The sequence below is a fragment of the Panthera pardus genome, unplaced genomic scaffold, assembly GCF_024362965.1.
Source record: "Panthera pardus isolate Hobbes unplaced genomic scaffold, ASM2436296v1 HiC_scaffold_10, whole genome shotgun sequence".
Classification (NCBI taxonomy): Eukaryota; Metazoa; Chordata; class Mammalia; order Carnivora; family Felidae; genus Panthera; species Panthera pardus.
In genome coordinates, this window is record NW_026526655.1 from 78,165,501 (window position 1) to 78,179,107 (window position 13,607).

The 13,607-nt window shown below is 32.6% G+C and overlaps 1 protein-coding gene across 11 annotated transcripts in view; it reads left to right on the forward strand.

Moving 5' to 3' along the window:
- Nucleotides 1–13,607, forward strand: part of PRPF40A (pre-mRNA processing factor 40 homolog A) — a 53,969-nt gene that overhangs the window by 13,691 nt on the left and 26,671 nt on the right. For all 11 annotated transcript variants that reach the window (XM_053908772.1, XM_019456589.2, XM_053908734.1 and 8 more), the window contains 3 exons: nucleotides 342–422; nucleotides 1,820–1,850; nucleotides 3,933–3,949. In XM_053908772.1, the coding sequence (XP_053764747.1) occupies nucleotides 342–422; nucleotides 1,820–1,850; nucleotides 3,933–3,949 (129 nt within the window). The remainder of the gene's footprint in view (nucleotides 1–341; nucleotides 423–1,819; nucleotides 1,851–3,932; nucleotides 3,950–13,607) is intronic.

Genomic DNA, 13,607 nt, shown 5'->3' on the forward strand with positions numbered 1-13,607 from the left:
ATCGCTCCGAAGAAGGGAAAAAAACATGAGTGAGGAGTTAAAATTAAAAGGACGTTAATATTCTCAAATTTACATTGGAAATAAAAGTGCAAACTTTTAAGTTTATTTGTTAAAATAATTTTAACTATACATATAAATTATGGCAAATATTAAAATAGCTCATTGATAAAATACTTCATTCATTCAACAAGCACTTACTAAGCATACTATTCATGTAATAATAGTGTTAATTGGGTTTAAATCTTGAGGTGTACATATTAACTTTGATAACCAGATAGATTCTTAAAGTCCTGTTAAATGCTTTGGTTTTATATAGTAACCTTTTTTTACTTTTATTCTAGATGCCTGGAATGATGTCTTCAGTAATGCCTGGAATGATGATGTCTCATATGTCTCAAGCTTCCATGCAGCCTGCCTTACCGGTAATCCAGTAAAAGTGATTATTTTCTGTGATGTTTTGACTGCTTTACCACTTTTATATGTGACATAACATGCTATATATAATTTTTTATAGGCTGTCATGTTAGCTTTTTAAGTATGTCTTGAGTACTGTAACACAAAATGGGAATTACAGTGGGCTTTTATTTTTTTAGGTTCTTCAGTGATAGACATTCACATTTTTTCCTGTACTTACATGTAATCTTTAGTTTTTAATCTATGTTAAACAAGAGTAGAATAACTAAGAAGTATATCCTATCCAGTAGAAGCATTTTATTGGTTTGGTTGCATTTTGGGGGGCCGAGGGGGGAAGGGAGAGAGAGAGAGCACACATGCGTGCAAACAGTTGTGCCCAAAAAGGGCAGGGGCAGACAAGGAGAGAGAACATCTTAAGCAGGCTCCCTGCCCAGAGCAGAGGCCAACATGGGGCTCGATCTGACAACTATGAGATCATGAACTAAGCCACAATCAAGAGTCAGATACTTAGTCCACTGAGCCACCCTGCCCCTGGTCTGGTAGCATTTTAATCTTAAAGAGTAGACATTTGCTTTATGGAGTGTTAATTAAAAATTGATGTAGTGGGATTTAGTACTCGATCCTAGATTTAGAAATCAGAAGGTTTTATTCGGAATTTATCTTACATGAGACTTCAGTGATGGCACATTACTTAGAAAATGCTTGACAGCCTTTTCACCCTTATTGAATTGTATAGCAATATGTATATCATTATTATATTCATATGAGCATAACATTTATTACGTGGTAGTCTAGTGGTTGTAATGAGTAGATGTGGCATACTCTACTGGGGTGGTAAGTTTGCAAAGGTCTTATCCAAAACCCTTGGGCCAAATATATTCTTAAGTAGTTTAATATTGTAAAATTGTACTTTGTGTACGCTATATATCATATAAAGGTTTCCCTCAGGGTGTTTGGACAGTGCCTTATAATTTCGAACAGAATATTTCTGTAGCAGTATCTTAGGGATATTCTGTCTGGGGTGGGATAAATAAAGACAAAGAGCTCGTGTCATTCAGGGCAGATTTTGCCACTCTAATGAGTGTTGATTTGAAACTTGAAAAAACTTGGTTTTTAGAGCTTTTTCTGTTTCAGAATTGTGGGTAAAGGGTTGTGGAACTATATGTAACTGATGATCACATAAATAAAACACTTAGGTTAAAGTGCTTCAGTAGCCCCAAGTTATTGGTGCTTTTACAGTTTATAGCAAGCTCAGGGAACTAATACCACTGAAACTTACTGAGAAACTTTGAATCAGTGGCTTGAGAATTATACATAAAGGGGACTGATTGTGCTTTATGAGGAACATATATAAAATATAGTTTAAACAGGTGAATATTACTAATTTCATTTTTTTTTCTTACAGCCAGGAGTAAATAATATGGATGTAGCAGCTGGTATGTATGCCATTTATGGCTTAAATATTAAACTTCATTTGAACAGTAGCTATCGTATTATTATAATAAGTAATAAAAGCAGTGTCTCTTGGGGCTTTATGATTAACTCCTGATTATTTTTTCTTTTTTTTTAAGCCGTGGGAAACAGGGGTAGCATTCATAATTCAATCCATAAAAAATTACTAGATCTGGAGTCCTGGGACCAGATTTGGTCTACAGTTACTCTTTACCCAAATGTTTTTAAGTTTTATAATTAGTTGACAACATTTAAAGTCTGTGGGCCTTATGTAAGAATTAAATGTATCTTTTTACACAAAAATTTGAATTTATCTTGAAAAATGGGATTATCTGAATATTCATTGTTGACAGTGGTCCTTATGAACACAGTAGGTAATCAGAGAATATTTGAATGAGAAATTCTGGTTGAGCCCATACTTGTACTCCGCAAACATTGTGGAATGAGGTAGTAACTCCTTCCTTTAGATATGAAGGCCAACTCTCATTGGCCTTCTGGACTACTTCATCCTTGTAGCCATTGGAGTTTGTAAACCTTGTGGTAAACCAGCCAGTTATCAATAACTGTTTCTTTCACCTAGTGTACTTTCCATATATAATAGTAATGCCTCAATTATCTATGAATAAATAATGTTCCAGATAAATTGGTTTTACAGATGCTGAGCTTTATTCCATGATTATGCCAAAACATTTCTTGTTTTAAACATGGTTTGAAACATTTAAAATGCACCATGTTGTGCTTTTCTGCAGGTTTATATGGGGCATAATTGGTCTTTTTAAGACACTTCACAAATTTATTTAAGCTGAAATGATGTTCTGAAATACATAGTATGGTATTTTGCCTATTTAGATATCTAGAGCTGATTACTGTTACTATTAGCCTAAATAGTCCTGGAAAATTACCTTAAAAAAATTTTTTTTAACTGAAGTATAAGTGATATACAATATCTGTTAGTTTTAGTTGTAGAACATTTTGATTCGATGTTTTAATACGTTACAAAATGATCCCCATAGTAAGTCTAGTTACCATTTGTCACCATCCAGAGTTACTATAATATTATTGACTATACTTCCTGTGCTGTTCATTCCATTGCCTTATTTTACAACTGGAAGTTTGTATCTCTTAATCCTGTTTGCCTATTTTGCCCTCCCCTCTTTGGTAACCAACAATTTGTTTCCTGTGTCTGTAAGCCAGAAACAGACTCATAAAATTTCTTCTTAATTACTTTTTAAATGCCTTAGCTCTACCAGTGATATCCATAGTAGCTTCCTTTGATTGTTCTCAGTATATATATGTGTGTGTTTACTTTGTTTTATTCTTTTTTTACATATAGTTACTTTCTTTTTTACACATAGTTTTAAATTACTAGTTTCTAAAGTTAAAGCTTATTCATTTGAACTTGGTGACTAATGGGGATTTCCCCTTATGTCTAAAGGGGTTTTGATAATAATATAGTATAGTACCACCTAATAGACCTTTCTGCAGTGATGGAAATGTTCTGTAATATGTATTGTTGAATACAGTAGTCAATAGCCACATGTGATTACTGAGTCCTTGAAATTGGCTAGTGCAAAAGAACTGAATTTTTTTATTTTATTTAATGTTTATTAAAATTTTTAACCTAAGCAGATGTGTGGTAGCTACTGGATACTGTATTGTACACCACAAGTATGGAATTTATATAGTGGAAGTTGCCAGAAATCTAAAGCATAGAATCTGAAGTCTGACGTATTATATTTCAGTACTGTAGTAGAGAAAGGAATTAGTCAAGATAAACACCTATAACAGCAAGACGAGAAACAAAAGGCAGAGGTTGTGAGTACTTCTCAAACTGGATCCAAGTGAGTTTTCATTTTGCAGGTTCAAAGTGCCACTTTATTCTGAAAATGCTTTAGGCTGTAGTATTTGTTTTGTGGAAAAGAGAGCATGCACATAGGTCACATGGAACAGCCTTATATTTAGTGTGCTAGGATAAGGCAGAAGAAATAGTATGAACAAATACTTTAAAACTGTTCACTCGAGAGTATGATTTATCACATTGTAAATATTCTTTTTTTTTTTTAAAGGTACAGCATCTGGTGCAGTAAGTACCTCTGGAATATATTTATTTCATTATACTTCTTTAGCCTACAACATTGATCCTTATTTCTGTTTTAAAGTTTATCTACTAACGTTGAATCTTTTTTTCTTTCTTTTCTATGCCAAAGGTTGGAAAATTGTTTGAGGGGCACCTGGGTAGCTCAGTTAAGTGTCTGACCCTTGATCTCAGCTCAGGTCTTGATCCTAAGGGTGTGAGTTCAGACCCCATGTTGGGCGTGAAGCCTACTTAAAAAAAAAAAAAAATTGAATGATTTACCTTAAAATCTAATTTTGATGGGACTTAATGAGAAAAAAAGGAATCAGATACATACCAGATTTTATAAAGATTTGAATTTCCCTGGTATGATTAGAAGGGAAACAGAACTAGTAGGAACACAGTAATTAACCAATAATTTTCACATAAGGTTTATATTAGAACGTGCTTTCGTATACAAATATTTGTGTGCCCTTGTTTATTACTATAAGTCTTACATAAACTTTTCCTAATACACAGAATTTTAAAATACTTTTTTGCTTGTACCTTCCCTAATTGTGTCAGAAAGACCAATACGATATTCACAATTGCTTGACTTTTCCCTCCCTTAGGGAAGGAGAGAATGATACCTCTATGCTGCATTTCTTTTTCTCCATACTTGATTTTAAGATAGTAGTTACAGTTATTTTTGTTAATATTTCGGTATGTGGTGTTCTGTTACATATTTTTATGATGTTTGGGAAAATAATGTAAGCTTGAAAGCCTTACTTAAAGATTCCTATTTTATCCTTCTTGATAAAAGCCATAGCTTTTGGCCTCAAGGTTTTCTTTGATTTTTGTATTTTTTAATTCCTTAAAGATCAATGGAAAGAAGACTTCATATGTATGATCTCATTTAATCAAAATAGTCCTGAGAGGTAGCTGTTATCCTCATATTATGGTTGAGGAAATACAGAAAGCTGTGACTTGATTATAAATGTGTTAATATTTTAAATATGGGTGGAAGACTTTTAATTGTGAACTTTATTTAAATGTTTTAAAGTTTCTTGTATCTTCTGTTTTTTAAAGTTGAATGGTTTTTAAATGTCCATGTCGTATTCTTCCATTGTAAGTGCCTTTTTGTATTTTTGACTAGTGATTGCTGCATGTTTTTCCTATTGATTTAAATAATTCAGGCTCACTTGAGGGATTAAGAAGCAAACATAAGTTAAAAAGAAGAAAGTAAATTTCACCCTAAATTTTTCCACCTTGAGGGGACCACCACCATTAATGTTTTGGTTGTGTCCATTGTCTGTCAAACCCCTTTTTCCCTCAATTGGAAGAATCTTTTCTGTCATATATTAAATTTGTACATACTCTGACATCTGTTTCTGAGTTTTCTTCTGCGTTGGCTGTATGTATTTGTTTTTTATCCAATTTCGCACGTTTTCCAGTTAAAATAACTTTAATACTTAGTAAGACAAGTCTTCATGGTTTCTCTTTTCATTATTTCCTTAAATGGTTTTGGATGTTAGTACATGAATTCTTGTATCCCCCTCCAAAAATAATCTGTAAGTATACGCATACCCACACACACTCAAAAGACAAAATTGTGTTTTTATCTGGGATTATATTTAATTCATTTCAGTTTTGGGAGAATTGGCATTTTCTACTTTTCTATTAAATTTTCCCATCTAAAAATACTGTATATTTGAAAACTTCTTTTTGCTTTAATTCTTATTAGATTTCAGGTACACAAATTTGAGTTACTTGAATTCTTCAGATGATAGTCATTGTCATTGATCCTGAGAGGATTCCTCACATTTTTTCACTTTATTCTTCATCTTCACTCCTATCTACCCTCCTGAATAGGTGATCACTTGGATACATGTCCTCAGACATGCATGTATTGGGAAAAGTTTAGGAAATTTTTTGTGTAGATTTTTTGGGTGTTTTTTCTTGTTCTTATTTCTTTATATTCTTTATGCTTATTTTTTTACAACATAATAATTTGATATTTGTATCTATTGTGAAATGATCACAATACATCTAGTTAACATCTGTCATTATACATGGTTACAGATCTTTTGTTCTTGTGATGAGGACTTTTAAGATGTACTCTCTTAATCTTCAAATATACAACACAGTATTAATAGTAATTACCATGTTGTGCATTACATCTCCATAACCTACTTATTTTTAAATAACTGGAGATTTGTACCTGTTTACCCCCTCCACTGATTTTGAACCTCCACACGTAATCTGTTCTCTGTATCTGAGTTTGGGTTTTTTAGATTCTGCATGTTAGTGAGATCTTAAGGTATTTTTCTCCCTCTGACTTATCCTTACTTAGCATAACGCCTTCAAGGCCCGTCTGTGTTGTTGCAAATGGCAAGATTTCATCCTTTTTATGGCTGAATAGTATTTTTGTGCGTGTACCACATCTTTATCCATTCATCCATCTAGGGACATTTAGGTTATTTCCATATCTTGGCTGTTGTAAATAATAATGCTGCAATGAACCAAGGGGTACATAAATCTTTTCGAGTTAATGATTTTGTGTTCTTTGAATAAATGCCCAGGTGTGGAACAGCTGAACAGTATGGTAGTTCTACTTTTAATTTTTTGAAGAGCCTTCATACTATTTTCTGTAGGGGCTACAGCATTTACATTCCCACCAGCGGTGCATGAGGATTTCCTTTTCCCCACATCATGGCTAACATTTATTATCTCTTTTTGAGAATAAGCATTCTAACAAATGTAAGGTGATATCACATTGTGGTTTTGATTTGCATTTCCCTGATAGTGATGTTGAGCATCTTTTCATAAGTCTTTTGGTCATCCTGTATATCTACTCTGGAAAAATGTTCAGATCCTCTGCCTGTTTTTTAATCACATTTTTAGGGTTTTTTTGTTTTGTTTTGGTTTTTTTGCTGTTAAGTTGTATGAGGTCTTTATAGATTTTGGATGTTAGCCCTTTATCATATGCATGTTTTGCAAATATTTTTCTCTCATTCAGTAGGTTGCTTTTTCATTTTGTTGATTTCCTTTGTTGTGCCAGAGGTTTTTAGTTTGATGTCCACTTGTGTATTTTGCTTTTGTTATGTTTGCTGTGGAATCAGATCCAAAAAAATGATTGCCAAGAGTGATGATCAAGGAGCTTTTGCCGCCTTTTTTCTAGGAGTTTTAGGGCTTCAGGTCTTACATTCGAGCCTAAATCCATTTTGGGTTGATTTTTATGCATGATGGAAAATACTAATCTAACTAGTTAGTTTTATTTTGCATGCAGCTGTCCTTTTCTTGTATATTTTTGTCTCCTTTGTCGTAAATCAACCATACATAAGTTTATTTCTCAGATCTTGATTCTGTTATATTATCTAGATATCTTTGTTTATGCCAGTACTATATACTATTTTGATTACAATACCTTGGTAATACAGTTTGAGAGCAGGGAGCATGATGCCTCCAGCTTTGTTCTTCGGATTACTTTTTAGCTATTCAGTCTTTTTGTGGTTCCATCCAAATTTTAAGACAATGTGTTCTATTTTTTTTTAAAGTGTCATTGGAATTTTGATAGGGATTACATTGATTCTATAGATTGCTTTATGTAGTATGGACATTTGAACAGTATCAGTTTTCAATCCATGAGCATATGGAACATCTTTTCCATTTATTTAGTCTTCAGTTATTTTTATCAGTATCCTAGTTTTCAGCGTACAGGTCTTTCACCTCCTTGCTTACATTTTTTCCTAGACATTTTACTATTTTTGGTGCATTCATAAATGGAATTTTTTTTTTCTTAATTTTTCTTAACTCTGTTCGTGTTTAGAAATGCAACAGATTTTTGTACCCTGCAATGTTACTGAATTTCTTTCTAACAGGTTTTTTGGTGAAGTCTTTAGGTTTTTTATATATAATTTTTTTTCTATAAATGACATTATACTATCTAAATTTTTTAATCAGTTTGTCAGGTTGTCCAAAAAGATAATTTTGGTATTTTGATTGGCGTTGCATTGAATTTATAGATTGTGGGGCGTATTTACAATATTAAGTCATATCAGTGAACATGGTAGTCAGTTTTTTTGTCTGTTTTGTAATACGGCTTTAAGTTTTTCCTATTGAAGGCTTGTCTATCCCTCATTCTGTTAATTTATAGATGTTTTATAAGATTTGGTGCTATTTCGAATCTTTCTCCTATACTTTATCCAGGAGGTTTGCTGAACTCCTGTTGCTTTTTGGGTTTTCTGTGTGTGTTACACTATCTTCCTCAAATAACGGGTTTTTCTAATCATCATATCTAATATTTCAACTTTTATTGTGTCAGCCAGAACCTCTAGTACTATGGTGAGTAGTAGCAGTGATAAACTGTCATCTTTATCTTGTTTTCTCTCTCAAGGCAAATATGTATTGAATTTCTCTATTTAATATGTTTACTGCAGCTTTTTGATGTATGACCCTTATTAAGTTGATGCTTTCTTTTCCTGGTTTGCTGAGAGAGAGGTCATTATGAACTGGATTTTAAAACTCATAGTTGAGATGGTCATGGTATTTCTTCTGTAGTCTGTTAAAGTGCAAGTGTACAGATATATTTTCTGATATCTCATCTTAGCATTACTAAAGTGAATCCTAGTTATTCATTAAGGGTGTTAAGAGTATATATACGTGAACCTGTGTATTTAATTCCTTCTGAATTCAATTCGCTAATATCTTACTTAGGTTGTTTCTATCTGGGTAGTAACCCTTTCTGATCCTTAGAACAACTTATATAAATGATGCATAACTTATTTCTTAACAGCTTGATAGAACACAACTAAAAACTAACTGGGCCTAATATTTTTTGAGGATAGAGATTTTGGATTACCATTTCAATTTCTCTGGTGGTTGTTGAGCTATTTCACTTTTAATTTTCTTCTAATTTATGTTTTTACAGGTACCTACTTTGTTGAGATTTAATTATTTAGCATAGAGTTAGAAATCCTATCATTGCTTTTACTTTGTATTTTGGAGGGGACAACCATTCAGCTTATTCTGAGGTCATCTTTATTTCCTTCTTGGTTACTCTGTTGCCTTTTTTCTAGTTTCTTGAGTACTTAGCTCATGGTTGTTACACATTCTTATTTTTTATAGTGCTATAGCTGTGTTGCTTAAGATTTGACATAGTTTTCATTTCACTCAGCTCCCAGTATCTTTTCTTTTTCCTTCATTTGACTTCTTTGTTAAAAGGGTATTAAGTGGTATGTTTTTCTTGGTTTCTAGGTTTAGGATTGTTTTAAATAGACTGTTTTGTAGAGCGATTATAGGTTCTTAGCAAAATTGAACACAAAGTAGAGAGTTCCTTAATACCCCCTCCCCTTACTTGCATACAGATGCATATCAGCATCTCCCATCAGAGTGTTACATTTGTTACAATTAATGATCCTACATTGACACATCTTTATTACCCACAGTCCAATTTACATTAGAGTTTAGTCTCAGTGTTCTGCATTCTGTGAGTTGTATCTTTATTACCCACAGTCCAATTTACATTAGAGTTTAGTCTCAGTGTTCTGTATTCTGTGAGTTGTATCTGTCAGGACAGTGCATACAGAGTAGTTTCACTACCTTAAAAATTTCCACCCCTTACCCCTGGCAACGACTGATCTTTTTATTGCCTATATAGTTTTACTTTTTCTGAGTATCATATGGTTTCATTCACTTAAATGCATTTAATATGCTTTTTTTTTCATGGCTTAATACCTTTTTTCTTTTGGGGACTGAATAATACAATAGTAACAATAATAGTGAATGATATTTCATTGTTTGGACTTGCCACAAGTTTATTCATTCATCTACTGAAAGACATCTTAGTTTTGCTTCCACGTTTTGGCAATCATTAAAACTATTACAAACATTAACTAGTAGGCCTTTGTGTGGACATAAGTTTTCAACCATTTGGATAAATAACCAAGGAGCATACTTGCTTGATCATATGGTAAAAATGTATTTGGTTTTTGGGGCACCTGGGTGGCTCTGTCAGCTGAGTGTTCGACTTTGACTCAGGTCGTGATCTCATGGTTTGTGAGTTAGAGCCCCACATCACAGAGCCCACTTTGGATCTTCTGTCCCCCTCTCTTGTGTGCACTTGCTCACTCTCTTTCTCTTTCTCAAAAATAAACATTAAAAAAATTTTTTAACGTATTTAGTTTTTTAAGAAACTCCCAAACTCTCTTCCAAAGTGGCTATGCTGTTTTGAATTCTCACCAGTAATAAATGGGAGTTAATTTTAATTTGTAATAATATACAGTGTTAAGAATCTTGTCATAGGCTTCTTTATCCCCTGTATGTCTTTTTTGGTGAGGTATCTGTTCAGATCTTTGACCATTTCTTGATTGGGTTGTTTGTATTCTTAATGCTAAGTTTTAAGGGGTCTCTGTGTATTCTGGGGTGCCTGGGTGGCTCAGTCAGTTAAGTGTCTGACTCTTGGTTTTGGCTCAGGTCATGATCTCAGAGATTGGTGAATTCAAGCCCTACATCAGGCTCTGCGCTGGCAGCATGGAGCCTGCTTGGGATCTCTCCCTCCCTGCACCTCCCCCATTCGTGCTCTCTCTGTCTCTCTCAAAGTAAATAAACTTTAAAAAACAAAAAGCGGGGGTTGGGGGAGAGGGTTGTATATTCTGGTTAACAGGTGGTTTTTTTGTTTGTTTTTGTTTTTTTTAATTTTTATCACCTGTGCCCTTTGCAGATGTTTTCTCCCAGGTTTTGGCTTGTCTTTTCATTCTCTTTACTGTGACTTTGGCAGAACAGAAATTTTTAATGAAGTCTCTGACAGTCACTTCTTTTCTTTCATGGATCATGTCTTTGGGTGACATTTTTTTCCTTTTTTTTTTTTTTTTTTTAATGAAGTATACTTTTTTGCATATAATCTTTAGAAAGCACAGTCTATGAGCTGTTGTTTGCATTGTACTAAACCTTCATTTGTGTTCATTTTAAGATTAGATTTTTGGAATATTTTGTGTGCTTTTAATTTAAGGTTAATTTGTGATTCTTTTGTCTTGGCGTATCTTTCATCTGTTTGATCTACCTAAGGGGGGAGTGTCTTAAAATCTTGAACTTGAAAAGATCTCATATTTTTCTCCCTGTATTTTTTATTGTTGCTGTGATTTCAGGACTAAATTGGTAAATGCATGCTAAGTTTGGTGTGTTGCTTTTTATCCATACAGAAGTCCCTCTGGTTTCATTTTGGTTTTTGCTTTAAATTCTATTTAGGTGGGATAAACTGCTATCATAGCTATTTTTATTTATTTTACCTTCTAAAAATTTGTTATATTGTGAATAGGATATTTTTGTGTTTTTATTTCAAGCTAGTTATTGTTAGTTCAAAGATTTTTATATATTTACCTTATAGCCAAGTGGAATATTGGAATACTTTTTTATTTTCCTAGAAAATTAGAATACTTTTTTTCATTTTAACTAGATTTTATTTGAATCTTTAGCAGTAAAGATAAGAGAATATATCTCTTTCCCAAATATTTATACCAATTATTTATTTCATTTTATTGCCATAATGTATTTGTTGAAACACAGTGATTGCAGACTCGCATTTTGTTCATGATTTTAATGGAAGTGGCTTTACAGTAATTTTTATTGGTTTTTGATAAGTTGGCCTTTATCATTCAGGTGTTTTTGTTAAGTTTGTTTTTTTTAATACTTCCGAATGGTCATACTTTTCAAGGTGTGATTTGACCAAGTCTGTTGGTGTGCTCATGTGGTGTTTTCTTTTTTCAATTTGTTAACAGAAATAATTTCTTCTTTATAGATTTCCCAATATCAAACCACCTGGCACTTCTACAATAAGTTCTACTTTGTCCGAATATATACAATGCAAGATTCTTTTGGCTAATGGGTTAATGTTATATTTAAATTTTTACATTTAAAAATAACATTCATAAGTAACATTACCTGGTTTTCTTTTTTGATACCTTTCTCTTGAGTTTTGTTATTAATAAGGAACTTTTCATCTTTTCTGATTATCTGAAGTATATTGTACGTCTCTGTTTTTTTTTAAAGTTTATGATGTGTTTTATGAAATTGTCTAGTTGGGTTCTTTTATGGTAATAGGAATATTCATGTATGATGTGTTTTCTTCTAGGGTAAATTGTAGTCGTTTGTGAGGAAATAATTTCCTTTAGATTTGGGGAATTGGTTGTAAATCATCTGTTTGTGGTTATGTTGTTCCTTAATTCTGATCTTATATTTTGGGTTTTTCTCCTTTTCCTTATTTAGAGTAGTTGAGAGGACTTTCCTATCTATTTAATGTTAGATTTAGTCACTTGCTTTTGGTTTTATTCAGTTGGACTTATAGTTTACAGAAGTATCTATGTATGTATAAATGCATATCTCATGTGCATATAATTATTTATATGTTTATTGAATTTATTCAGAACCTAATTGTTGACTAGCTTTTTGGAATCTTTTAGCTCTCTTGATAATTATATATGTGCATTTTTTCCCTTTACCCAGTCTTTCTTTTAAATATTTTCTGTGTATATTTTGCTGATATATCACGTCTTACTCTGTTTCACACTGTATCTTCAACATTTTCTAAACAGATCTCCATAAGTCCACAGTATGATGGACCCTGATTGAACTGTTTTCCTATGAGTGGATACTGAATAATCTCAAATTTTTTGACATTACAAGTAATCCTGTAGAGAACATTCTTGTACATCTTTGCAACTATATAAATGGGATTTTGTGGAATAAAATATCAGCATTAAGAGATTGCTTGCATTTTGAATTTTGATGAGAACTAGTAAGTTGCCATTCAGAAAAACAATACTAATTCCATTCCCAACACTAGCATGACAGTGCACTTTTCTTCACACCCTTTAACATTGTATACTAAGAGTCTGTGATTTATCTGATGAACAAAGTTTTCACGTAATGTATGCTTCCTTGATTTACTAATGAAGTTGAATATCTACTTATCTGCATTGAGTTTCGTTAATGGCGATGTTTATTTTTCCATTAGATCATCTTAATGATTGTAGTAGGTTTTTGTATATTAAGAATGATAGTTTTTTAATTTCTTCTTCATATTTATCCTTCTAGTTTATCATTTGTAAAAATGTCAACTTTTGGTTGATTCCCCAGACCTGCCATTTGTCTTGACAGTTTTTTAATAATACAGTAACTGTCAGTAATAAAATAATTTTGGGAAGGCTGTCATCTGTGACAAAAGTGCAGAATAAAGCTCCAGTGCAAGGATTATCTTAGTATCTCTTACAAGCCCTCAAAGCAGCTAACCTTAAGGTTAAAAGTAATGTCCTGGTTTTGGGCCATTCAGAATACTACACATCTACATGTTTGTTAGGTTTTCTCCAATTATGCAAAGGCAGTCTAAATATTTGATAGGCGTCATTGGTGTATTGGTCTGGAGAGGTCTTTCTTTAAAAAAAAAAATGGTAATTTTTAGGAAAATGTTTTTTGAATAGACTGTACTCACTACTTAACAACTATTTGCATAAGTCATGTTTTATCCTATGAAGAAAGTTGTTATCTATATACCTATTGATATTTTATGCCATTCTTCATCTTATATTCAACATTCAGGATACATTTGTTTTTAAATTTTTCTTTTAAAATATTAGTCCTAGTTTTGGCCAGAGGTGAGATACAGTTTTACTTCAAGTTGCAGATTAGATGCACT